The sequence below is a fragment of the Arachis hypogaea genome, chromosome 11 (genome assembly GCF_003086295.3).
Source record: "Arachis hypogaea cultivar Tifrunner chromosome 11, arahy.Tifrunner.gnm2.J5K5, whole genome shotgun sequence".
NCBI classification, from domain to species: Eukaryota; Viridiplantae; Streptophyta; class Magnoliopsida; order Fabales; family Fabaceae; genus Arachis; species Arachis hypogaea.
Genome location: NC_092046.1, coordinates 36792385 through 36820375, shown reverse-complemented (window position 1 = coordinate 36820375; position 27991 = coordinate 36792385). Strand labels below are relative to the sequence as shown.

Here is a 27991-nt window from a genome sequence, read left to right as displayed (position 1 = left end):
CAGAATAAAATATTGACTCAGCAAGTCAATATGATCTCTCAAAGTCTGAATGGAATGCAAGTTGCATCCAATAGTACTCGAGAGGCATCTTCTGAGGAAGAAGCTTATGATCCTGAGAACCCTGCAATAGCAGAGGTGAATTACATGGGTGAACCCTATGGAAACACCTATAATCCCTCATGGAGAAATCATCCAAATTTCTCATGGAAGGATCAACAAAAGCCTCAACAAGGCTTTAATAATGGTGGAAGAAACAGGTTTAGCAATAGCAAGCCTTTTCCATCATCCACTCAGCAACAGACAGAGAGTTCTGAGCAGAATTCATCTAGCTTAGCAAACATAGTCTCTGATCTATCTAAGGCCACTCTAAGTTTCATGAATGAAACAAGGTCCTCCATTAAAAATTTGGAGGCACAAGTGGGCCAGCTGAGTAAAAGAGTCACTGAAACTCCTCCTAGTACTCTCCCAAGCAATACAGAAGAGAATCCAAAAAGAGAGTGCAAGGCCATTGATTTAACCATCATGGCCGAAACTACAAGGGAGGGAGAGGACGTGAATCCCAGTGAGAAAGACCTCCTGGGATGTCCAGTGATTAACAAGGAGTTTCCCTCTGAGGAACCAAAGGAATCTGAGGCTCATCTAGAGACCATAGAGATGCCTTTGAACCTCCTTATGCCATTCATGAGCTCTGATGAGTATTCTTCTTCTGAAGAGAATGAAGATGTCACTGAAGAGTAAGTTGCCAAGTACCTTGGTGCAATCATGAAGCTGAATGCCAAATTATTTGGTAATGAGACTTGGGAAGATGAACCTCCCTTGCTCACCAATGAACTGAGTGATCTGGATCAACTGAAATTGCCTCAGAAGAAACAAGATCTTGGAAAGTTCTTAATACCTTGTACCATAGGCACCATGACCTTTGAGAAGGCTCTATGTGACCTTGGGTTAGGGATAAACCTCATGCCCCTCTCTGTAATGGAGAAACTGAAAATCTTTGAGGTGCAAGCTGCCAGAATCTCATTAGAGATGGCAGACAACTCAAGAAAACAGGCTTATGGACTACTAGAGGACGTGTTAGTAAAGGTTTAAGGCCTTTACATCCCTGCGGATTTCATAATCCTAGACACTGGGAAGGATGAGGATGAATCCATCATCCTTGGAAGACCCTTCCTAGCCACAGCAAGAGCTGTGATTGATGTGGACATAGGAGAGTTGGTCCTTCAACTGAATGAGGACTACCTTGTATTTAAAACCCAAGGATCTCCTTCTGTAACCATGGAGAGGAAGCATGAAAAGCTTCTCTCACTGCAGAGTCAACCAAATCCCCCACAGTCAAACTCTAAGTTTGGTGTTGAACCCCCACAACCAAACTCTAAGTTTGGTGTTGGGAGGTCCCAACCTTGCTTTGATTATCTGTGAGGCTCCATGAGAGCTTACTGTCAAGCTATTGATATTAAAGAAGCGCTTGTTGGGAGGCAACCCAATGTTATTTAATCAATTTTTTTTATTTTCTCTTTGTTATTTCATGTTTTATTAGGTTGATGATCATGTGGAGTCACAAAAACTACTGAAAAATTGAAAACAGAATGAAAAATAGCATTAAAAATAGAACACCCTGGAGGAAGGGCTTACTGGCGTTTAAACGCCAGTAAGGAGCATCTGGCTGGCGTTTAATGCCAGAACAAAGCATGAAACTGGCGTTGAACGCCAGAAACAAGCAGCAGTATGGCGTTTAAATGCCAGGATTGCACCCAGAGGAAAGCTGGCGTTAAACGCCAGAAACAAGCATCAGACTGGTGTTTAACGCCAGAAACATGCACCATACTGGCGTTCAACGCCAGAAACATGCTATAGACTGGCGTTGAACGCCCAAAACAAGCAAGGAAGTGGCGTTTAACGCCAGAAACATGCTGTAGTCTGGCGTTAAATGCCAGGATTGCATATATAGGGCGTTTTACTCGTCTAAAAGGTGCAGGGATGAGAAATTCTCAAACACCTCAGGATCTGTAGACCCCACAAGATCCCCACCTACTTCTTCTCTCCTCTTCACACCTTTCCATAACTCTCTTCCCCAAATACCCCTCACCAATTAACTCAATCACTCTTCCCCATCACCTCTTCACCAATCACATCCATCCTCTATTCCCCAAAAAACCCCACCTACCTTTAAATTCAAAATAATTTCCCTCCCAAACCCAACCCTAAATGGCTGAACCCTACACCCCTCCCCACTCCTATATAAACCCTTTATTCCCTCTTCATCTTCACACAACAAAACCCTCTCTTCTTCCCCTTGGCCGAAACCATCTCTATCTCCCTCTCCTCCATTTATCTTCTTCTTCTACTTCTTTCTTTCTTCTTTTGCTCGGGGACGAGCAACCATTTTAAGTTTGGTGTGGTAAAAGCATAGCTTTTTTTTTCCATAACCATTCATGGCACCTAAGGCCAGAGAAACCTCTAGAAAGAGGAAAGGGAAGGCAATTGCTTCCACCTCTGAGTCATGAAAGATGGAGAGATTCATCTCTAAGGTCCATCAAGACCACTTCTATGAAGTTATGTCCAAGAAAAAAGTGATCCCTGAGGTTCCTTTCAAACTCAAAAAGAATGAGTATCCGGAGATCCGTCTTGAAATCCAAAGAAGAGGTTGGGAAGTTCTCACCAACCCCATTCAACAAGTCGGGATCTTAATGGTTCAAGAGTTCTATGTAAATACATGGATCACTAGGAACCATGATCAAAGTGTGAACCCGAATCCAAAGAATTGGCTCACCATGGTTCGGGGAAAATACTTAGATTTTAGTCCGGAAAATGTAAGGTTGGCGTTCAACTTGTCAATGATGGAAGAAAATGCACGCCCCTACACTAGACGAGTTAACTTTGATCAAAGGTTGGACCAAGTCCTCATGGACATATGTGTGGAAGGAGCTCAATGGAAAATTGACTCAAAGGGCAAGTCGGTTCAACTAAGAAGGCTTGACCTCAAACCAGTAGCTAGAGGATGGTTGGAGTTCATTCAACGCTCAATCATTCCTACTAGCAACCGGTCTGAAGTTACTGTAGACTGGGCCATCATGATCCATAGTATCATGATTGGGGAGGAAGTGGAAGTTCATGAGATCATACCTCAAGAACTCTACAAGGTGGCTGACAAGTCCTCTAATTTGGCAAGGTTAGCCTTTCCTCACCTCATTTGCCACCTCTGCAATTCGGCTGGAATTGACATAGAGGGAGACATCCTCATTGAAGAGGATAAGCCCATCACTAAGAAAAGGATAGAGCAAACAAGAGAGCATGGACCTCAACATGAGAATGAGGAAATTCCTCATCATGAAATCCCTGAGATGCCTCAAGGGATGCACTTCCCTCCACAAAACTACTGGGAACAAATCAACACTTCCCTAGTTGAATTAAGTTCCAACATGGGACAACTAAGGATGGAGCAGCAAGAGCATTCCATCATCCTCTATGAAATTAGAGAAGATCAAAGAGCTATGAGGGAGGAACAACAAAGACAAGGAAGAGACATAGAGGAGCTCAAAAGCACCATTGGTTCTTCAAGAAGAGGAAGACGCCACCCTCACTAAGGTGGACTCACTCCTTAATCTCCTTGTTTATTTATTTTCCTGTTTTTCGATTTTTTGAGCCTTATGTTTTATTTATGTTTGTGTCTTTATTACATGATCATTAGTATTTAAGTGTCTATGCCTTAAAGTTATGAATGTCCTATGAATCCATCACCTCTTTTAAAGGAAAAATGTTTTAATTACAAAAGAACAAGAAGTACATGGTTTCGAATTTATCCTTGAAACTAGTTTAATTATTTTGATGTGGTGGCAATACTTTTTGTTTTCTGAATGTATGCTTGAACAGTGCATATGTCTTTTGAAGTTATTGTTTATGAATGTTAAATATGTTGGCTCTTGAAAGAATAAGGAAAAAGGAGACATGTTATTTGATAATCTAAAAAATCATAAAAATGATTCTTGAAAAAAGAAAAATAGCGAAAAAAAAAGAAAAAAAAAAGAAAAAGCAAGCAGAAAAAGCCAAAAGCTATTAAAACCAAAAGGCAAGAGCAAAAAGCCAATAGCCCTTAAAACCAAAAGTCAAGGGTAATAAAAAGGATCCAAGGCTTTGAGCATCAGTGGATAGGAGGGCCTAAAGGAATAAAATCCTGACCTAAGCGGCTAAACCAAGCTGTCCTAACCATGTGCTTGTGGCGTGAAGGTGTCAAGTGAAAACTTGAGACTGAGCGGTTAAAGTCAAGGTCCAAAGCAAAAAAAAGAGTGTGCTTAAGAACTCTGGACACCTCTAATTGGGGACTTTAGCAAAGCTGAGTCACAATCTGAAAAGGTTTACCCAATTATGTGTCTGTGGCATTTATGTATCCGGTGGTAATACTGGAAAATAAAGTTCTTAGGGCCACGGCCAAGACTCATAAAGTAGCTGTGTTCAAGAATCAACATACTGAACTAGGAGAATCAATAACACTATCTGTATTCTAAGTTCCTATAGATGCCAATCATTCTGAACCTCAATGGATAAAGTGAGATGCCAAAACTATTCAAGAGGCAAAAAGCTACAAGTCCCGCTCATCTGATTGGAGCTAAGTTTCATTGATATTTTGGAATTTATAGTATATTCTCTTCTTTTTATCCTATTTGATTTTCAATTGCTTGGGGACAAGCAACAATTTAAGTTTGGTGTTGTGATGAGCGGATAATTTATACGCTTTTTGGCATTGTTTTTACATAGTTTTCAGTATAATTTAGTTAGTTTTTATTGTATTTTTATTATTTTTTAAATAAAAATCACATTTCTGGACTTTACTATGAGTTTGTGTGTTTTTCTGTGATTTCAGGTAATTTCTGGCTTAAATTGAGGGACTTGAGCAAAAATCTTATTCAGGCTGAAAAAGGACTGCTGATGTTGTTGGATTCTGACCTCTCTGCACTCAGAATAAATTTTCTGGAGCTACAGAACTCCAAATGGCGCACTCTCAATTGCGTTGGAAAGTAGACATCCAGAGCTTTCCAGCAATATATAATAGTTCATACTTTAAATAAGGATAGATGACGTAAACTGGCGTTCAACGCCAGTTTCATGCTGCATTCTGGAGTCAAACGCCAGAAACATGTTGCAAAGTGGAGTTCAACGCCAGAAACAGGCTACAAACTGACGTTCAACTCCAAGAGAAGCCTCTACACGTGTAAAGCTCAATGCTCAGCCCAAGCACACACCAAGTGGGCCCCAGAAGTGGATTTCTGCATCATTTACTCAATTCTGCAAACCCTAGTAACTAGTTTAGTATAAATAGGACTTTTTACTATTATGTTTATATCTTTGGATCATCTTTGATTAGTTTTATGCTATCTTAGACTTTTGTGAGGGCTGGCCATTCAGCCATGCCTGAACATTTATCACTTATGTATTTTCAACAGTAGAGTTTCTACACACCATAGCTTAAGGTGTGGAGCTCTACTGTTCCTCAAAGATTAATGCAAAGTACTACTGTTTTTCTATTCAATTCAACTTATTCCGCTTCCAAGATATTCATTCGCACTTCAATATGATGGATGTAATGATCGTGACAGTCATCATCATTCTCAACTTATGAACGCGTGCCTGACAACTACTTCCGTTCTACCTTAGATTGAATGGATATCTCTTGGATATCTAATACAGGGGACCGAGTCCGAGTTATTAGTGTCTTCGTGGTATAAGTTAGAACCCATGGACGGCCATTCTTGAGAATCCGGAAAGTCTAAACCTTGTCTGTGGTATTCCGAGTAGGATTCAGGGATTGAATGACTGTGACAAGCTTCAAACTCGCGAGTGCTGGGCGTAGTGACAGACGCAAAAGGATAGTAAATCCTATTCCAGTATGATCGAGAACCGACAGATGATTAGCCATGCAGTGACAGCGCATTGGACCATTTTCACTGAGAGGACCGGTGGCCATTGACAACGGTGATGCCTAACATACAGCTTGCCATGGAAAGGAGTAGGAAGGATTGGATGAAGACAGCATGAAAGCAGAGGTTCAGAGGGACGAAAGCATCTCTATATGCTTATCTGAAATTCTCACCAATGAATTACATAAGTACCACTATCCTATTTTATATTTTATTTATCTTTTACTTATCAATTCATAAAATCAGTTGAATCCACCTGACTGAGATTTACAAGGTGACCATAGCTTGCTTCAAGCCAACAATCTCCGTGGGATCGACCCTTACTCACGTAAGGTTTATTACTTGGACGACCCAGTGCACTTGCTGGTTAGTTGTACGAAGTTGTGAAACAGAATTAAGATCATGAACGTGCGTATTAAGTTTTTAGTGCCATTACCAAGGAAAGAATGATCACGATTTCGCACACCACTCTCCCAAAAGAAACATAAGAGCCTCTATAGGCAAGTTCAGAAGAGTTCAATACATAATAAAGCTTTTCAAAATAAAGGTGGAGAGATTCTAAACAAATATAAAGTAGAGAATATAAAGATCTTCGTCATCTCTCAGATAAACCACAGCTCACTTCTGAGCACCTGGACCTATATCTGAAAAACAAGAGATATATACGGAATGAGAACCCCCGACCCATGGGTTCCCAGTACGGTAAAAGTGCCAAATAAATACAATGTATTGTAATAAAAACTCACTAAGCATTCTAAACTTCCTTTCACCAACATTCATCATATGTTCTTGATAATCCATAAATAGGCAATTGTCATAAGGGAATGCTAAATCTGATTCATATTCCTCATGCTTCCCAACTTTCTAACTCTCCGACGATTCACAATCAGAAATATAAACGAAACCATCCCCAGTCATTCTGTTTCAGCAATTCTATATCGTTACCTCATATCCTCACCTGGAGCAAGTGAAGTCACTTCACTGCGTCTACCCAGGGAGCTCAATGATCTCATTCTCTACTTGGAGCAAGTGAAATCACTTCAATACGTCTACCCAGGGTGCTCAATTACCTCATTCAATAATCATCATCATTATTCAATTACATCATCAACTCATCTCATCAAGAACAGCCCTCAGCGTCTACCGACACCAGCATGAGGGACCTCTCAGTTGTACAATTAAAGTACAAGTAGAACAAATAGCACATAATCAGTTAACATAGCATATATGATATAGCAATCCAAAATAAATAGGCAAACCAATCAATTCAAACATATGCAAATGATGTATGCCTTCCCTATGGCTGATGAGTCTCATCTGTCGGTTATAAAGCCAACACAACAAGTTCTGGTAGCTAACCATTGGACTGTCCCTCTGTCGTGTATTCCCAACTCGAGTTATTCACAATCATAATCATAATCACACAACACCCACACTGGTGTTTATCCACGAGAGCGAGCTCATCCAGAACTTTCACAGTGTCCGGCTACACTTACGACATAGGGTCAACAGAATCTCGGATCTCAACCTGGAACAAGTGGGGGCTAACCACTGCATCTACCCAGGAGTTGCAAACCGAACCCGGAGCAAGTGGAATCCATGCCACTGCATCTACCCAAGCAGGTATATCTCACCACATCCCAGAGCAAGTGGATCAATGTCACTGCATCTACCCAGGCAGGTATATCTCACCACATCCCGGAGCAAGTGGGGCGAAACCACAACCCTTACGTCCACCCGGGGAGTCTCTATACTAACCAACCTAGAGCAAGTGGGGATCAACCACAACCCTTGCATCTACCCAGGAGGTAAGTTCTCATATGCCCAGGAGGAACCAAGGAGGGAATCCTAACCTCCCACCATCTCGCTGGGGGCGATTTTACAATACCAGGAGGAACAAGGAAGGGAATCTTCACCTTCCTTCATCTCTCTGGGGTCGCACTTTCGAGAAAGAGAGCTCAAGATAAAACAATCATTCAAAGCCATATTTTCATTTCCAGCCATAAATCAATATTCATCATAGCCATCCGGCTCATAACATAACCCATAACTAGCCAATAATCATTATTAAATACAGCCATTTGACTCACGGCATACACCACATTTCCATCATCACCCTCAGCAACTCATACAGTCATCATTAATCATAATTCATCATTACTCTCCCTTTATTTCACCCTCAAGCTACCACCCTTCCTAGTCCCTTCTCATTTCTAGGCATACTATAAGGATTTAGGACTTAAAGGGTGAGAATGGAGGCTTAAAAGAATGAAATTCGGCTTTAAGGAAACTCAAAATCAACTTTTGCTAAAAGCATGGTCACGCGTGCGCGTTGCCCATGCGCATGCATGGGAAGCAGATGGATAAAGTGACGCGTGCGCGTCATCCACGCGTACGCGTGAGTGCGTTTCGTGCTCCTCGCACAAAACCAGCACAATACCAGTGCAACTCTCTAGATTTTCTGGTGGGCATTTGCATCCATACATTGATGCGTACGCGTCGGCCAGGCACACGAGTGAGAGAGTAAAAATCGTAAGTGACGCGTGCGTGTCGGCCATGCGTGCGCGTCGGAGTACATATTACCAAAAATTTTACTAAGTTAAAAAGATGCAGGATTACATTTTCAAACCCCAAACTTCTGACACACATAACTTCTTCTACAAAATTTCTTTTTCAACCATTTCTGAACCGTTGGAAAAATCATTGAATGAACTTTCATAAAAGTCAAATTTTGAAGAATTCCTAACTCCGAGGACCGAGTTACGGACCGCCGAAAGTTGGTCAGAAATCATTTTTACCCAAAAATGGAAATCACCAATTTTTCCAATGTTCACAAGCCAAATTCATTTCCACTCATCCAAATGACCACAACCCAACCACATTCACATAATTACACTCAACCAAAACCAAATCTAACTCATCTACACAATTTCACCCAAGATTATCAAATTCCACACTTCAATTCCTCAAACCTTATTATTCAATAATCAAACCAATTATTCACATATTCAATATCTAAAATCCATCCAATCTCTTATATCATCACACAATACACACATCAACTCACGAATGGCTCATACTAGAGCACTCCTAAACAACCAAAATCACAAGATTTCTTCAAAACCCAAATCAAATTCGAATTTAAAGAGAAAAACAAAAATTGGGCAGAGGAAAGTATAATATTCACTATAAAACTTAGATAGAAATGTAGAGAATGAAAAGAGCGATACGTGGTTGCAAACGGCTCGTCAATTGGAGTTCCGGAGAGAAAGTTATGGTGATTTGAAGTTTGGAAGGCTAGGTTTCCTTCCTCTCTTCTCTCTATCCGCCCCTCCCTCTCATTTTTAGGGTAAATGAGCCGAAATGCTCATAACTAATGTTTATATATATATTGGGTCTAGGGTCCACTTGGGCCCGGTTCATTTGGTTTGGTCCGTTGACCCAATTTTGGGACAAAACCTTTAAGATTAGAGTTTTAAATCGTATTTTAAATATTTCTATCTTCTCAAATTATAAATTCTTAATTCTTAAAATTATTCACTTCTAATTAATTTTCTCAACCACAGTACCGGACAGATCGTAGCCGGTACTGCCGGTCAAATTTCCAGTGCGCATATTTTTATTCAGAAAACTATGTTTTTTGACTCAGAAAAATTCATTGAGTCCAAATATCATATTTAAATTATTAAATTTCGATTGCTAAATTTTCTAACCATATTTTCTTCTATTTAATTTATTATTTAATTAATTACGGTTTGACCGGGTTTTACAAGGCTTCCCCTGGCGGCAGCGTGGACAGCAGCAACGACGGTGACCAGCTTCAACGGAGCTCCCACTGTCGCGTTTCTCTTCCCTCTCTCTTTGAACCTCGATGGTGATGCGTAGTTGGGTGCGACAGTGAACCCAGCTCAACGGTGACTGGACAGCGGCGGAGCGCCACGGCTCTTCTTCCTCCTCGCGGAGTTTCTGGCTCACAACACGCGCTCTCCCTCACTGGAAACGGTTCTACTCGACGGCGGTAGCAGTGGCGACGTCTCCTTCTCTCCTTGCGTGGTGGCTCGGCGTCATGACGGCGGTGGTGGTGCGCGATGGTGGCGGCAAAGCCCCCTCCCCTTCCTTGTTCTCCGATCTCCTCTGCTCTCTCACAAATCTCTCTTTCTCCTTTTTTCCCCATTTCTTTTCTCTTCTTTCCTTTTTAGTTTTGTTGAACTGTGTTGGGTATATATGGGGGAGAAGGATTGGCGGTGAGGGGAGTGAGTGGCAGGAAGAGTGAGAGCGTGGCTCACTGAGAGTTACACAGATGGGGTATACGTGTGGTCTATGGATGAATTGGGTAATAGTGTTAGGGTTGATAAAATTAAGGTTTAAAATTGAGAATTTTAAGTAGTTTAGCAATTTTAATAAAATTAGGATAATAGAGTAATTAAAAAAATTTTAATTTAATACTAATATTTATAAAAATACTATTTAATTATCAACTTATAAGTTTATTTTTAAATAAATACTCTAATTCAATAATTAGAGATAATTAAATTAATTTCTTTTAAAATCATAAGATAAAGTTATTAATTTAATTATTCAAATTATAACATATAAAATTCTTATTATCATTCGATTATTAAAACTTTAAATTATAAATAAAAAATTGCTTGATTTATATATAAAATCTCTTAAAAATATAATTTTAATTAAATATAATAAATTATAAATAAATTTTTTATTTAATTTTTAAAATCTGGGTCTTACATATTTTTATGCTAAATTGAAATGATAATGAGTGTAAAAAAATTGAAGGAAAATATAAATATAGATGTGGATGAAAATTAGGATTCGAAAGGAAATTAGGATTTAGATGAAAAATTAATATTTGCAGAAAAAAATTAAGATTAAAAATATAAATCATAATTATTAATTATGATAAAAGATATTCTTGATAAAAAAAATAATTAAAAACTTTTTTTTCTTTCTACTTTTAAAAACAAGATATTATTATTTTTAGTTTTTACAAAAAACAAATATTTTTTTAATGAATTTTTTTAAAAAATACATCCAATCATATTTAAAACTTAATAAAAGTATTTTATTTTTTAAAATGTAAATTTTTTCAGGAAAAAAAAGCTAATTCAAACAAACATCTAATTTTAAATGCTAAGAAATTGATAAAAGCACACCCTAATTGTTTTGGTTTGGCTTCTAATCAATTTGATTGATATGTCTTAATATTTTCTTGATTTTTAAAATGTTTCAAAAGTATTTGGATAGATTTTAAATATAAAAACCTTAGTTTATATGCCAATTTCTATCATATTTCATACTTGAAAAATTTTTAGTGTGTGTGAGAGATATATAGATCTAAGTTCTTAATGTGAAATATACCTAAATTTTAAAAGAATTAGCATCTTCAGATATTTGAATTTACTAATGAATTAATATGAGATAGTTACAATGATAAATACATTATTCTTTATTATTAGAGTAAAGGACATTTTCGTCCCTGACCCTTTTTTTGCGGACATTTTCGTCCTCAAGAAATGAAAAATACATTAAAACCCCTGACCCCTGAAAAACGTGGACATTTATGTCCTTCCGTTGAATTCAGCCGTTTGCACTGGACGGAAAAGGCTGAGCTGGCAGAGGTGGCACTGAGGTGGCACATAATGGAGGCCAGGTGGCATGGAACATTTCGTAACAAGACGTATAAGTCCCTCGAGACGAAAATGACGCCGTTTCGTCTCCTCCCCCATCTGCCCTTTTCTTCTTCCTTCGTCCCTTTTCCCTTCCATTCTTCTTCCTCAGCCCCTGCCTCCATCACCATCGCACAGCCATGCCTCCGTCAACCACCATCAACTCCGACGACCTCCTCCTTCCTCTCTTTTCGCGTCTTCTTCCCTTTCTCGCTCCCTTAATCCCATTAGTCTCTCTCTCCTCACCCTCCTTCCACCCACCGTTCGTCTGCGACAACCTTCTCGGCGACCCACTACCGCCGCGCCGCCGCCTCTCTGCAAAAATTAGTCTCAAATCTCGAGGGGTTAGGGTTTTTCTCCGCACCAACATTAATGAACAGTGTCGGATCGGGATCCTCGAACCTCTGCATAAATGACACTCTCACTGACGACGAGCTTCGTTCGATCCTGGCGATGGTTTCACATGCTTGCTCGAATTAGACCTTGCCTAGTCCGTTTCGCGGTCGTTCTATCCCGGTGTCACCGATTCCGACCTCGACGTCATTGCCAATGGTTTCACATGCTTGAGGGTCCTCAATTTGCATAATTGTAAAGGTGAACTCTTTTTTCCTTTTTTTTTCCATGTTGTTTTTGTTTGTTTTGCGAGAAAACCGTTGAAATTAACCTTTGGGATGTTGCTTTTCTTCTAATGGGGAGTGAAAATTTCAATGAGATTCACATGGAATATTTTTGACTTTTCCCCCTTCATAGATCAAAGAGAAGGACACTGTGTGGTTTGTCAAGTTCTGCGTTCCCTGGTGCAAACATTGGTAATTGATTCATTCATTCTCTTAACTGCTTTTATATTGTTGAGCTAAGAATGATTTCTAAGCTGTAAAATGATGATGCTTATTATTACAGTAAGAACTTGGGGACGTTGTGGGATGATTTGGGAAAAGTAATTGAAGGAACTGATGAAATAGAGATTGGGGAAGTGGATTGCGGTGATCATCAAAGGAGCTTTGTGGCATATGCTTATAATGTAGTGTCGCATGTTTCTTAAAATCTCATGCTATGTTTGAGTCTACTCTGCACTCTGCTTCTACATTTATGAGTTCAATGATTGATATATTTTGTTCTTGTAAAATTCTGAATTGCATTTGACAGTTAATTGAGTATCAACACTGTCAAGACACAAGTGCGTGAATGGAGGAAAATATTTTTGAATGGTCTTGGATTATTGGATATAATTTATGTGTGATTCTTTACTGCTTTATCTAATTATCTAAGCAGCCATGAATGAAGAAAGGTATTCTTTAACTCAATGAAAAACATCATGGCTTTTTTCACCATCAATTATTAACTGATTTATCCACTTAATTATTTATTTGTTTTACTTGCTGGATGCCTGTATTATCTATTCCCCATTGCACTCTCACCCCATGTGTTAACCAACGTTTGAGGGAGCATTAATAGATCGAATTTTAAGTTTACATATTTTTTGAATTGCCAGGTTCAAGGAATGTTGATTCATTGAAGAACTTTGTTTTGGAAGAAGCTGATAAGGCAGCAACAAATGCACAAGCACAACAACTAGATAGTGATAGAGAACTATAACTACTTTTTGAGGTATATCTTTTGCTTCAACTTTATTTTTATATTCTCTGTCTGGACCCTCCAGTGTTATCCCTCGACACATGGAATGTTTTTTGACAAATTGACCTTTGGTGAAGGCTGGTAAGAGAGAGAGACTAATGGGAGTAAGGAAGTGAGAAAGGGAAAAAGATGCGAAAAGAGAAGAAGGAGGAGGTCGTCGGCGTTGATGGTGGCTGACAGAGGCGCGGCTGTACGGCGGTGATGGAGGCAGGGGCTGAGGAAGAAGAATGGAAGGGAAAAGGGACGAAGGAAGAAGAAAATGGCAGATGGGGGAGGAGACGAAACGGCGTCGTTTTCGTCTCCAGGGACTTATACGTCCTGTTACGAAATGTTTCATGCCACCTGGCCTCCGTTACGTGCCACCTTAGCGCCACCTCTGCCAGCTCAGCCTTTTCCGTCCAGTGCAAACGGCTGAATTCAACGGAAGGATATAAATGTCCACGTTTTTCAAGGGTCAGTGGCTTTAATGTATTTTTCATTGTTTGAGGACGAAAATGTCTGCAAAAAAAAAGGTCAAGGACGAAAATGTCCTTTGCTCTTATTATTAATAAGAAATCTTGAATTTAAGTATTACAAATACTAATCTTTTTATAAATATATGAAAAGGTATTTTACAAAATATACGTACCAAACAATTGGCTAAATCTCTTTATATATAGTAGATTCTTTGTATAATGTTAAATACAATAAATAATGTAGTCTTTAGATTATAAATTATTATTAAACAAATGTATTTTGATAAATAACCTTGTAAGCACCTTGAGAATTGTTAAACTTTTACTTCACCGCCGTGTAATCTCCTAAATGACTATCTATAATGCGTAAAATGTCGCGATGAGGACAACTAACGAAGGGCGGCAAGGGATGCACAAAACGATAGTAAGGAGACATCACAAAACCGCGCCAAGGGGAGTCGCACGTTGCTGTAATTTCCGCAATCAGGAGAGGAAGGTGAGATGCAGTAGGAGTGGCGCGATTTTTTAACTATCAACGTTAAACCAATTTTTGTTAGTTTATAAACAGTTTTTTTTTTTTCTTTTTTAAATTGGCTGATTTGTTACATAGTTGGCTGAATGAGGATTAGTTATCTATGCGTTTTCGTTATTATTGTGAAAAGTATAGGGCCAACTATAGTTTAGCCAACTCAGTCAACTCCCCTCTAATCTTGATTTTGAAATTTAAATAATTCAGTTTTGCACCCTTTCGATATCTGCGTCGTACAATTTAAGTCATAAATCCTTCACTATATGCGCTCCCATCTCTCTCTCCCGCTCCTCCTGCCATCCGTTGCGCCATTAACGTCTGCCTCCTCCCACCCATCGCACCGTCTTCGTGTCTTCGGTGCACCACCCTCGTCGTGCAAATCGGCTCCCTCTCCAGTCCTCCGTCACGTGTAGTCGCCTCTCCCCGCGCGTCCTCCCTTGTAACATCCATCACGTGGTCATCCTTTCCATTACAACATCATCGGCTTCATCCTCACCATCGCGCCGCCTCCATCACCGTTCACACAGAAGCATTTGCAAAGGATCAAACCCGCCATCATGTCGTCGATGCAATGTTCCGTGAAGCAGGCCACACAAGGGTCGCTACACGATTCAGCTCCCATTCACGTTCTCTCTCGCGCCCTATCTCCGATCATTGTGTGATTCGCAGCTGTCATCCTCTCTCGCACACATTCTTCTTTTTCTTGGTTTTAAATGATTTTTTTTTATTAATTTTAAATGTTTCTTTTTCTTAAGCATGGATTTTTTTTCTTATGTTTTAGATGTTTTTTCTTTTACATGTTTTTTTAATAATTTTAGATATTTTTTTTTAATATTTTATTAGATATCTTTTTTTTGTTAAGTTTTAAAATTTTAAAAAGATTACGGATATCTCAATTTCATTTGGTTTTGAATGCTGTTTTTATTAGAAATTTTTAAAATGAATTTCAAAATTTTTAAAATGAATTTTATCAATGATTTTGGATGTTTATTATTATTTAGTGTTAGATTGTTTTTTTTTTATTTTGAATTTTTTTTTTCATTAGATTTTACATGTTTCTTATGATAATTTAAATTCATATTTTTTAAAACAAAAAATTTAGTTGACTGTAGTTGAGTATATCCCTAGTTGGTTATTTAATGGGATTGTATTATTAATTTATTATATTCTATTTTTATGTAGAGCAGTTAATATGAATTTCAATAGAACTATTCCTCGCTCCATTGCCTATTTATCTAACATCAATAGTTGGCTTGAAACTTTGGTGAAAGATGTTAGGTTCCTCTAAAATTTTGGCAAGCTTATTTGACTTGGTTTGGCAGAATGGCAAGTGGTAATCAGCTGTAATTGCTGATGAAGAACCAAATATTTCTATGTGGAATCCTATGCTGTACAAACTTCCTCTAGTTATCATTGTGACTAATAGCTTTATACACCACAAAACTTGATTTTAATCTAACCAGCCTACTCTACTTGCCATATATAAATAGTTTGCAAGCTACTCAACGATATCCTACAAAAATATCTGTGGCCCTATAGTAAGAATTTTGAATAAATCGTCCAAGTAATGAACTTTTCTTTCTTGATTCTATGATGGCGTTTTGTAATTGGCTTTAAAAACACAAAATTTAGTACTAATGAAAGTTTGTTTCTATTTTTAGCATTGCTAAGCCCCCTTGTTTGTGCAACTGTCATAACACTGATGCCTGTATGTGAACCTAAATGATCCTAATGGTAAGATCCTTTGATCTCTTTTTTTTTTTTTTTTTTTTTTTTAATCAATTAGTTAATTTTAAAATTGCGTAGTCATTGTTTTCATAATGACATCAATATCTTTGTTTGTTCTGGTTATGATAAGCCATCAAGCCATCAATATTTTTTAGCCTTGAGTATATTTGTGTTTTTTTTTATAGGGTTTCCACTTATATTCCATGTTATATGGGTTTAGTCTTTTTCTAACATTTAGATTTTATGGCTCGCTAGTTTGGCAAAGGATTATGAAAATAAATAGAAAATCAATGTTATTTTGTATTCAAACTTTTAGTTATCTAAGAGACATAGATTATCTTGGCTAATTGTTATTATATTCTTTTCTATTTGTAATAGAATACATGATATGATAAAAATAAAATAAAATAAAATAAAATTTGGAGGCTTTTTTTTATGCTTTTTTATTAGATGTATTATATTGCCAATATCTAGAATATCAAAAATTGTGGCTACTCAATATATTTTACAACATTTTTGTTAAATTTAACTTCATGTTTGCCGTGGCTATTTTTTTCAATACAGTATTTCACACCATGGCTAATTAGACAATGACCATAGCTATTCAAAGATTTTCACGATTCTTAAAACCGTGGCTAATAGCGTCAAATATGTAACAAAATAAAAATCAACCCTCTAATTGTCCACAGTTCCTCTTTCACAGCTATTTTGAGTTAGTCACGGTTTTTGTTTTTTTCAAATTTTAGCCACCGTTTTAACCATCACTAAATCGTGCTTTTGTTGTAGCTCCAACTATAGCTAATGCCAAATAGTAAGGTGTTTTATGTATTTTATATCATTGTATAGTTTATTTTTTAGTTGGGACGTAATTTGAACAGTTCTACCTTTTAATTGTTTTTAAATGTTCAAAATAAAAAAAAATGTAACAATTATCTAATATTACTAAATTATTGAACTTATCCTTTTTCCTTTTTTTTCTTCCCTTTTATTTGTGCGTCCCATTCGATTATTTTAGGTTGGTGAATCAAATAAATCGAATAAACCATATAGCCAATTGAACAACCCAATCAAATGACAATAATTCAGCATAAACTATACTTTGTATTATTTCAAGGAAAGATGCAATTCAGAAGAATGCAACATTATTAACAACGTAAGATGACATATTTAATCAGAACTTCCATCAACAAACTTCTACTTCACCCTTTGAAGCTTCAACGGCATCATCACTTTTATCCGCTTTGGCTTTTTGGTCATCAAGATAATGTTGATAAATATAGGAAATGAATCCCCATATTGCTAAAAACAAAGCAACAGCTTTAACACCACTGAACTTATCATGAAAGAAGAAAACAGCAAGAACTGGAACTATAGGCAAGGACAAAGTGCTTATAAGATTGGAGAACAATGAAGACACCTCCAAAATCAACCCTATCATACCAATTGAAAATACTTGCCATGTCACAGCAATCCAAACCAAAGTCATTACATATGACACACTCCCCTTTTGGTAACTTTGCATTTCATTGTGCAAAGTTTTCCATTCCCCGCTCGCGAACAACCCCACGACACAACCGGTTGTAGCAACGAAGGAAGGGTAGATTTGCATGCCCAATATGGAAGAAAATGTTTTCCTCTTGATGACTTTGTCAAATGAAAGTTGCATCAGAGAGAGGTATAAGGAGAACACAGCAGATGCAAAAACAGTGCACAAGAAGCCTATTATGTACTTCCCTCTTGGGATACCAGACGATTCGCCAGAATCAGAGTTGATTGCGAGCAGGGAAGCCGATATAGTAAGAAGGACTATGGAATTGAATATGAATGCTGTGAATTTCTGGGAATTGAGGAAGTAAGAGAATAATGCATTGAAGGCTAGTTGAGTAGCACATAGTAGAGAATATGTGGAAACAGGTAGATATAGAAGTCCATATGAATACATCAAGTTATCACCAGTTAATAGAAGTCCAAAGCCTATGTAGAGGAGAATTAAGGAGGAAACTTTTGGTTTGGTATTTTTAAAGGAATCTTTGCTGTTGTTGTTGGATTTGGATTGTCGTGATGATGATGAGAAGTAAAAGAGCAACGGAAGTAACACCGGGAAGCCGGCCGATTGAACAAATGTCGACATCCATTTGCTGTTGCCGCCTTTGTCGAAGTATAGCCTTCCTAAAAGGACAGCAGCAGATTGGCCTGCTAGGAGAAAGATTATGTATACAGAAACACAAAACCACTTTCTGTATCTTTTTAACATTGTTTGTTTCTTTTGTTGGTGTTGATGAAAGACAGAGGTTCTGTCTTTGCTTGAATTCTTCTCTGAGGAATAACATCAAACATGTAACAAGCTAGGATCAGTTGATTCAGTTCAACCTTCTATAAACTCTATAAATTTACAAAATAATTGAGAGAAAATTAGAAGTAAATTGCAATAATCATAAGAAAAGTTAAGTATTAACAATTGAAACAACACGACACGTATTTCTGTTAAAACTATTTTATCAGTTGTTTTATACTCACGTGAGACTGATAGTTAACCAAAGAGAATTAACAGTTTAATATTTCGTACTATTCCAATCAACTATAATAATAATAATAATAATAATGATTACCAAACTAGTAACTAATTCTAAGTTATCTTACTAATCCTATAAGACATGGTACATCACTGAGAGTCTGATATATTAAATAATAGAATTCACTCATTGTTAGCTTAATTATAATTGTTTAAAAAAAAACTGCTTATGCTGTTGTCAAGGTGATGAAACTAAGATAGAAGGTAAGACACACGTAGTAGTGTTCAATCTAATAAGCTCTGCTTTTTTCTTAAGTTTCAATCTTATAGAATAATAGCAATACAGTAAGATGGAAAAGTGATTCTGTTAAGTTCTTAACTATTTCTCTTTCAAGATTCCTAAAGAGAGGTACAAAAAGGAAACAAAAAAGGGGCGCGGGGGTGATGAGAGAAATCTAGAAATCCAAGCAAATTTTGAGGGAGAAACCAACCTGTACTTTCTAACTGGAGCTCTTGAACTATCTCCATGAAAGCAAGAAAATTAAATTAAAGTGCACTAACCTATATATTGTGAGAGATGATAAGCTCAAAGATATTTTGAAGTGGTGTTTACACTTTGCAAGTAAAATATGAGTGAGTGATGGATTGTGCAGCCAATGTTGAAGTTATTTTAAGAGAGAAATGAGATAGGAAAACAAAACACTAATAACGAGACACAAAATGTTAAAAGTTTAATTTATGTGAATTAAATAAAAATATTAATAAAATGAGATCGACAAAGCATTAATAAAAAAGAAAAAATCTTAAAAACTATCATTAATATAAATGATAATAAATTACATATTTATATTTTTAATTATAAACTAATATTAAAAAGTTCAATAGTTTATACATATATTGTCCCTGATATTTATGAATTTTTTAAAAATATTTTAATATCTAATTTTATTTAATTTCGTACAAATATTTAGAGTTAAATTCTAAAAATAATTTTTTATATAAATTAAAAATATTAGAAATAAAATTAAATATTAAGATTATTTTTTATAACAAAAATCACATATGTTAAGAAAAAATACATTTTATATATATATATATATATATATATTACTCTTTTAGATTGTAGGAAGAAATTTCAAGATGACAATGACTTTGTTGTAGTAATATGAATTTGAAACTTTGAATTGACTTTGCTGTAAGGGGCTTGCAAGTAGGTAGATAGAGCTCGGCCGCAATTTTTCATATGCCCAAACTATCACACTAGATATTTTCCTTCTCTATGAAGGAAAAATTAGGACTATATTAGTAATCAAACTAATTGAAATAGGATACAACTACCACCAGTGATTTTAAGATACAATAATAATTATTACCTTTCGTTTTCTCCATTAAAATATGAGTGAAGTATTTAAAAAGTAGTAATCAAATGAAACAAGGACAGTAATATTTAACAAAGTTTAGTTTTACTTTATTTTTCTTTACACAACCTTTTTGGAAACTACACACTCATCTGTTAAGATTCTTATAAAAGTATGAGATTAAAAAGAAGAAAATAATAGTATGTCACTTTGTGCATGTTTATTTTTGAAATTCCGTATTATGTGCCGAAACGGAAGAGGCAAACACAACACGTCGCCCGCCCATGTGTGTATTTTTGCCTAAATTCCGCAAGTGCCATGCTTTTCTATCTCGGTCAAAATAAAAGTTTTAAATTAAAATCAAAACTATTTGTGTACCATACATTAACGATAAAGTATGTGTTTGGATTGAGATTTATAAACGAAAGTTAAATTGTCATGAAGGTGAGGCTCTTCTCACTTTTAATTGTTTTATTTTTGATCTATATTGTTAGTGTAGTTTTCATTTTCTATAACATAGTTAAAACTAAATTTATAACTAAAGTGGTAAAAATTTATAGAGAAAATAAAAACAAAAGCTAACAAGAAATAAAGAAAGCAAAATTTTACAACTAGCAAAACTAGCAAATAAATCAAAAATTAAACTATTCACAATATTGACATATATACAATAACCAATAACAAGCACACATTGCAATTCCCCAGGAACGGCGCCAAAAATTTGAAAGAGTAAAACCGTCGGTTTAGAATTTCTTCTCGGTAAAAGAGAAATAACTCCGTTGTAAGTATAGTTCTAAACCGACAAGTAATGCTCAATCAAAGTTTAATTTGTTTGTCACGAATGTAAACCAATAAAAATACCAAGAGTATTAGATCTCGGGTCGTCTATCAAAGGAATTGCAGTGAGGTATGCACATTATTGGTTATGGTATCCAAAGGGGAGGGGGGTTGCATATAAGAAAACAAGAATTTAAATGGCAATAAAAGTAAAGCAAATAATTAAAGAAAGCAAGTAATAAAGAGAGACATTCATGGCAAGGGTTGACAATATAGGCTTTCTATCCTAGTCATTAATGATTATACAATGATTAACAAGAGCTAATCCTATTTAGTCATCTCCAACATTGGACGAAAGTATAATGTTATCTTCACATGAGAGAAAGTCAAATAAGACTAGTTAATCTCAATTCAAAAGTCCTAATCAATTTACTAATTGAATTAGCAAGAGATTAGAGTCAATGAAAACGATATTAACTAACAACTCTAGATCACCAACATAAGTTGGGTATTAATGACTCAAGATTGCCAAATTTCTCTTTCCAAACTAAGAATGCTCAAAAAGCTACTCTAACATCTAACCAAGCATTTTGTCAAACAATTGGAAGGTATAAAAGGAAAGCATCATAAAAGTGTAAGAATAATAAATCTACAACTGCGCAATGTAAGAAAAGTAAGAATATCAACTCAATTAAACAATAAAAGAACATAAAACATAAATTGCATTAAATAAAAATCCAAATCCAACAAGAGTTCATCAACATAAAAAAGGCATAAAAAGGGGAATTAACAAGGAAACTAAGAGGAATAAAGATGTAAGAACAATAAATTGTAAAGAAAACAAGATGAAAACAAGAAATTAATCCTAGATCTAAGAGAGATTAACCTAATTCTAACCTAATTCTAGAGAGAAGAGGGAGCTTCTCTCTCTAGAAACTATCTAAAGCATGGTCCTAACCTAATCTAATTGCTTCCCCTTTGTCCAATCTTGAATTTTGCATCAAATAGTCTCAAAAATGAGTTGGATTTGGGCAAGAAGGCTTAGAAATCGCCCGTATTGCCTTTAATGATGAGGTCACGTGATCAGCGTCATGCGTGCGCGTGGACAACCGTGCCCGTCGCTGGCAATTTCCTCCTTACGCGTACGCGTGAGTGACACGTGCGCGTGGCTTTGCAAATGTCTTTCTCACGCATACGCGTGGATGACGCGTGCGCGTGGCCATGAACCTTCCAAATGCTCATTTCTTCATGAATTCTCCACTTTGTATGCTTTTCTCTTCACTTCTTCCATTCAATACTTCCCTTATGAATTTGAAATCACTCAACAAACATATCAAGGCATCGAATGGAATTAAAGTGAATTAAATGTAGCTATTTTAAGGCCTAAAAAGCATGTTTTCATACTTAAGCACAAATTTAGGGAGAATTACAAAACCATGCTATTTCATTGAATAAATGTGAGAAAAGTTGATAAAATCCCCTAAATTAAGAACAAGATAAACCACAAAATTGTTGTTTATCAAACTTCCCCACACTTAAACTAAGCATGTCCTCATGCTAAACTCAAGAAAGAAACAAAGGGTATCAACATTTATTCAATGCAAACTATTTATATGCAACCTATCTACATACAATCTGTCTAAATGAATGTCATTACTTGGTCAAAATAAATTAATTTTCAAGAAAGCATATATGAACATGAGGGCTAAGGGTATTAACAACCAAGTCAAATCCACAATTGAATTGAGTTATTGAAAATAGTTTACAAACTTGCAAGATGAGAGATGATCATAGGTGAAAACATGTAATTAAGCAATCGAACCTTCATCGGATGTGTATCTGCTCTAGTCACTCAAGTGTATATGGTTGATTCACTCAATTCTCTTCTAGTCATGCTTTCTAAGATTTATTTTTTATCTAACAATCAACAATTATTCAATGCATGCATATGAATATCATGAGAACTTATTCATAGGTTGTACTGGGGTTAAAGTCAAGCTAAAATTGTATTTGATCAAGTGGACTAGAATTTGAATCTTTAATTAATTTAAACTTATCACCTAACCTACAACTAGTGACGGATCTAGAAATATTTAGTAGTGGAGACAAAAATAATACAAAAAAAATTAAAAATAGATATTTAAAATTCAAAACATATTAAGTTTCTAATAATTTAATTAACATGCTAAAAATATGTTAATTTAAAAATATTTTAATATAGTTATTACTAATACTAGCATCTTGTTAGATATTTTATATCTATTAAATCATATCTTATTGATTTTATATAATACAAAAAAGAATTATAGCTCAATAATTAAAAAATTATTAGAAATATAATTGGATGGACAAACTTTAATTTTTTCTAAGTTTTTATAGTTGTGTGAGAGAGATTAACAAAAACAATTGAAAAAAAATAAATTTAAATTTAATAGCTACGTGTAATTCTGTTTATATATATATATATATATATATATATATATATATATATATATATATATATATATATATATATAATGTCTTTCTATTTTTCTATTAAATAATTGTTTAACAATTTTTTTTTATTTAATTATAAAGTTAAAACTCTATCATATTTATGGTAGATGTTTGTCTTGATAAAAAAAATTATTATATATAAGACCAAAACTAATTAAATAAAATAATAAAAATAAATAAATAATGTATAATATTATCTCAATTAACTTTTAAGAAAAATTATTAAATACTAATAATATTATTTATATTTAAAAATTTAAATTTGGTTTTGCATAATTAACTAATTGAATTATTTTTATTATTTATTTTTTAATTTAAGTAAATTTAATTTTTCTAGTTTCAATAAATTAAATTTATATATATTTTTCATTGTATTGATATTTAAAAACATAAATTTTTATCATATATAAATAAAATATTTAAGTATGGGACAAATACAATGATACAATGAATATTATATACTTCTATGTATACTTATTATTATTATTTTTATAATTTAATGGGGGCAGATGCCCCCACAACTTTGTATGTGGGTTCGTTCTTGTCTACAACCTATACAATTTAATACAAACTTAACTACCAATTTTTTACTTTTTCACACACTCATCTATTCTCTTTTTTATTACAATCCATATACATTGATTATTATTACTTTATTTTGGGGTATTTTGTCCCATTTTTATTTCTTTCTTTTTCTTTTTTTTCTTTATATATATAGAAATATATTTTTTTCTACATTTTTTTATTTTTCTTTTGTTTTTCTCTTTTTTTTTTTTGATGAATTACATACAAAGGTACCAATGTATATGGTTTAAACATTTAATGCATGAGTATGTACTCAATTTTCATGAGTTTTGACAAAAATATAAAAATACCCTTTTATCCCAACCAATGTTTCCAAATTTTTCCTTACTTAAATGATACACACTTTCACTAGCCTAAACTAATCAATGATCCACACAAGGAACATTTATTGTTTTTCACCTTAAGACTTGTAGTGTGCTAAAATTAAGAACAAAAGGGATTTAGCATAAGCTCAAAGTTTGCTAACAATGGAAGATAAAATGTAGGCTATTTGGGTAAGTGAGCTATTTGAAACGATGGCCTCAATCATATAAGTACATGTATACATAGAATAATGGTGTCACAGCCTAAAATGAGCCATGACTGGCGCTCAAGAAAGAGTTCCCTAGCAAGCCTAACAGATTCGAATATAAGATAAATAAAAAGGTTACAAATAATATTTGATAAATTTACACTTTCTAGAATGAATAATTACACAATTTAACAAAAATAAAATAAATAAATATAGATGAATCCTGCATGTGACATATGGAGCAGATGACGTCTAAGATCTCAACAAGAAATAAAACTCATTGCAGATCATTACTCTTGCATAGAAAGGCTCTCATAATCAAATACTTATTCCTGAAAAATATTTTTTAAAAAAAGGGTGAGTTTTGCAACTCAGTGACTAGACAGTACATCTATAATTCACATGAGACAATCTAAACATTATTATGAAAATAATTTTACTTAGAAAATAATAATTTATATAAATAAGAGAATCAATAAGGGAGTTCTCATACAGAAATCAAATCAAATAGTCCACACTTGGGCGGCTCCACCTCCAAGGGTAGCCCTTTCCTCTAGTGTGTCCGTACGGAATAACAGATCCAACGTGTGGCCTACACGTTAGGCTAGCAACGCCCCTGCTAGCTGAGGTCTGAGCCAGATGCATCTAGGTTAACGTCATAACCGCCGTTAACTACGGTTTTCTAATACGAGCCTCCCAAACCAATTCAAAACATATAATTTCAAATACAACCAATTTTCGATCTTTCCAATATATACAGTATCAAATCAAACCAAATAATACTCTCTTATCAAAAATCCTTTTCAATCATATGAAATGTCAAATATACTTTACACATTCATAGTATATGAGTGAGTATTCACAATACTTTAATGTTTCAAAAATACATATTCAATAAAATCGAATATTCTAAAATACTACAAAACTTCATCAAATATGTATATAGTCTCATGTGCAGATTAAAAATTCGAATTTCACAAAAATAATATTTAGTTCTAATAAATCAATTATTAAAATCAATTCAAATCCTTTGTTAATAACTTGTAAGTATAGTCATAAATTCAAGCAGTATATATCAAAATAATTATAGATGTAAAGCCAAATAATTATAAATGTAACGTCTACTCACAACTTAATCTCAAGGGACTGAAGATACCAAACCCGGAGTACCGAACTAAAGGGTATGAAAGAGCGCAAAAATTTGGACGGAGGCAGCAGCAGCTCCAACTTTAATTTTCAAACATACCTTGGCAAAACTAAGACAGAGATATATGCTATAATAATTAGAAGATCACAGCAAAAAAAATAAAACGGCAACAAAGCAAGGGTGGAGGAATTACATATTCAAAAATGGTAGAATTGGAATTAAAACTGGAACAAGGGCAGTGTTGTTTCACAGACAAGAATAGAGGAAGCTGTGGTGGGTGAATGGGACCGAAGCAGTGACTAAAGTGGTTCAGTAGCAGCGGCGTTGATAACACTTCTCCAGCGGCAACCACGGTGACTCCGGCGGCAGGAATGGTCTCCAGGGGAGACGGCGGTGATGAGGGTTTCAGCGACAGTCAAGCCTCCTTCCCTGCGATGGCTCCCTCGGTGACAAAGGCACGATGGCGACGGTGCAGCTTCGACGATGACGGGTAGTGAGGTGCGACGGAGACCCTGGCTCGACGGTGGCTGGACAGTGGCGGAGCACAACGGCTCCTCTTCTCCCTTGCGACGCCTCTGGCTCGCAACGCGTGCTCTCTCCCTCGACGATGGTAGCAACGACGGTGTCTCCCTCTTCTTGCGTGGTGGCTCGGCGTCTTGACGGCGGTGGTGGTGCGCGACGGTGGCTAGTGACGGCACGGTACCCCTCCTCTCTCGGATCCCTTCTCCGTGCTCTCCCTTCCCTCTTTTCCAATCGATTCTTTTTTTTTCTCTCATTCCCAGCTGCTGCTGTTAGGTGTGTGTGTTGCTGAAAAAGAAAGGGACTAGGGTTTCTTTGGGATAAAGGGATAATTGGGTGTTACTTAGGGTTAGGGTTTGGTAAAAGAAAAAAGGGTAGTATAGGAATTTTTATAAAATTGGAGGGTTGGATAGTAATAAAAGAAATCAAATGTAAAAGGTTTTAAAAAAAAAATCAGGACATTACAAATGGACATAAAGAATCAAACAAATCAAAGATTACAATCATAGAAAGAGAATAATGCACACAAGAATGGAAATAAGTGGTTATATGATGTAACCACACAAGTAGGCTCAAAACTCACATGCTTATGTGTTATTAGCTCAAAAATCATGTTTCACAATGTATAGTTCAAGCAAGTTCTAAATTTTTTTTCTCAAATTAATTGGGGTGCCCTATAGATAAAATCTTTAGAAAATTTCATTATTTTGACTAAACTTATTATATATATGCAAACTAAGAAAATGCAACTAAAAATCTAAAAAGGCCTAGATAATAAAAGAAAAATAAAATGTGAAAGTGTTGGGATTAGAACTTTGTTACCCAAAAACGCCAATTGGTCGGACGACCTCCCCACACTTAAAAGTTTGCACCGTCCTCAGTGCATTCAGAGATGAGCGAGGGGGTACGGCGACTTTTCGGATTGCCACCTTCAGCTGGTGGATCAACCGGCTACTGCATGTTCTTTCTCCCGCTTCCGTTTTTGATTATGGTGCATCATCCATGAAAAATAGAAAATAGCATAGTAAGATGAGAAAATGCAAAAGCAAGGAAGCACATATTGTTGGAATGAGGTAAGAACCACTAGAATGGAGTGAGTGAATTAGTGTGACATTAAGGAAGAGTAGTGTGTGAGTTCTAAGTTGCATGCGATTTAGAACACACACTAGCATAGAGAGCTATGCCACAATTATACAAAAAAAAAAAGTAAGCACTTCACTCATTCTAGTGTGCTTGAGATACTTCGAAGAAAAACTTATAGGTTAAGACAACCAAACAAGTAATAAAGAAGCAAAAAATCATTCAAGCAGTTAATCAAGCAATTGTGAATTGGATAATGAATGGACATTGATTAATGTGCAAGTAAACTTAGTAAACCAATTGAAATATAAAGCTCACACATCAAACAATGACACATATTGAAGTTGTTGCAACACCTAAGTGACATAGAAGTGGAACACATAGGTGCTATGAAACTTAGGAAAAAGAGGATAGAAATTAAACTCAATCACATAGCAAGCATGGTTCACAAAGCTTGAAAAGCTCAAAAATATGTCACTAGGTAAGCTTTCAATCCAATTCCACAATTCCAAAATCTCAATGCATGAAATAGGTGATGTCAATAAGGGTTAATCATAAACAAGCATCACCTAACAAAAAAATGCATCGATAATACACAAATTGCCTCGTCATAGATAATGAAATCAAATCACATGCTACCCAAAACATGCAATTCAAAAGATTTAGGATACTTGAGGGCAATGTCATACACTTGGTATTCACAAATGTTAAACATGAAAAATTCAAAATCAAGTAACAAAATATAACTTCAACAACAAATCCCAACAATGAATATCAAAAATAGTTATGCTAAAATAGCATTCAGTTAATAATAAGCAGCAATAAACAGCAACAAAATTAATAATCCAACACTTATCATGAAAAATAGAAAATTAAATAAAAATCAAACTAAATAAATACTAACTAACTAACTAAAAGAGATGGTGATAGATGGTGATTGGTAATGTTGGATGATGGTTGAAGGAGGGAAAGAAAAGAGGAGAAGAGAGAAGAAGGAAGGAAATGGAAAGAGGAGAAGAAAAGAAGGTGGGTGAAACAGGGCAGTAAGCCACGCGTACGCTTC

General features: G+C 35.5%; 1 protein-coding gene across 2 annotated transcripts; it reads right to left on the bottom strand.

Annotated features, from left to right (window-relative positions):
- Positions 1–17024: 17024 nt before the first annotated feature.
- On the bottom strand, positions 17025–19165 carry LOC112720690 (probable purine permease 11). Of its 2 annotated transcripts, none has more exons than XM_025771730.2 (2): positions 18947–19165; positions 17025–18259 (listed from the first exon to the last, which is right to left on the bottom strand). In XM_025771730.2, the coding sequence occupies exons 1-2, from the start codon at positions 18981–18983 to the stop codon at positions 17127–17129; spliced, it is 1170 nt and encodes a 389-aa protein (XP_025627515.1). In that variant the 5' UTR covers positions 18984–19165; the 3' UTR covers positions 17025–17126. The 2 variants fall into 2 exon arrangements, with proteins under 2 accessions (XP_025627515.1, XP_029146008.1); XM_029290175.2 differs by having other exon boundaries at positions 17025–18325; positions 18947–19110.
- Positions 19166–27991: the final 8826 nt, after the last annotated feature.

Bases quoted from the DNA above. Each gene is read 5' to 3' on its own strand.
- LOC112720690 (XM_025771730.2), bottom strand. From the start codon at position 18,983: ATGGAGATAGTTCAAGAGCTCCAGTTAGAAAGTACAG. The intron at 18,260-18,946 runs GTTGGTTTCTCC...GTTATTCCTCAG, and splicing joins GCTCCAGTTAGAAAGTACAG to AGAAGAATTCAAGCAAAGAC.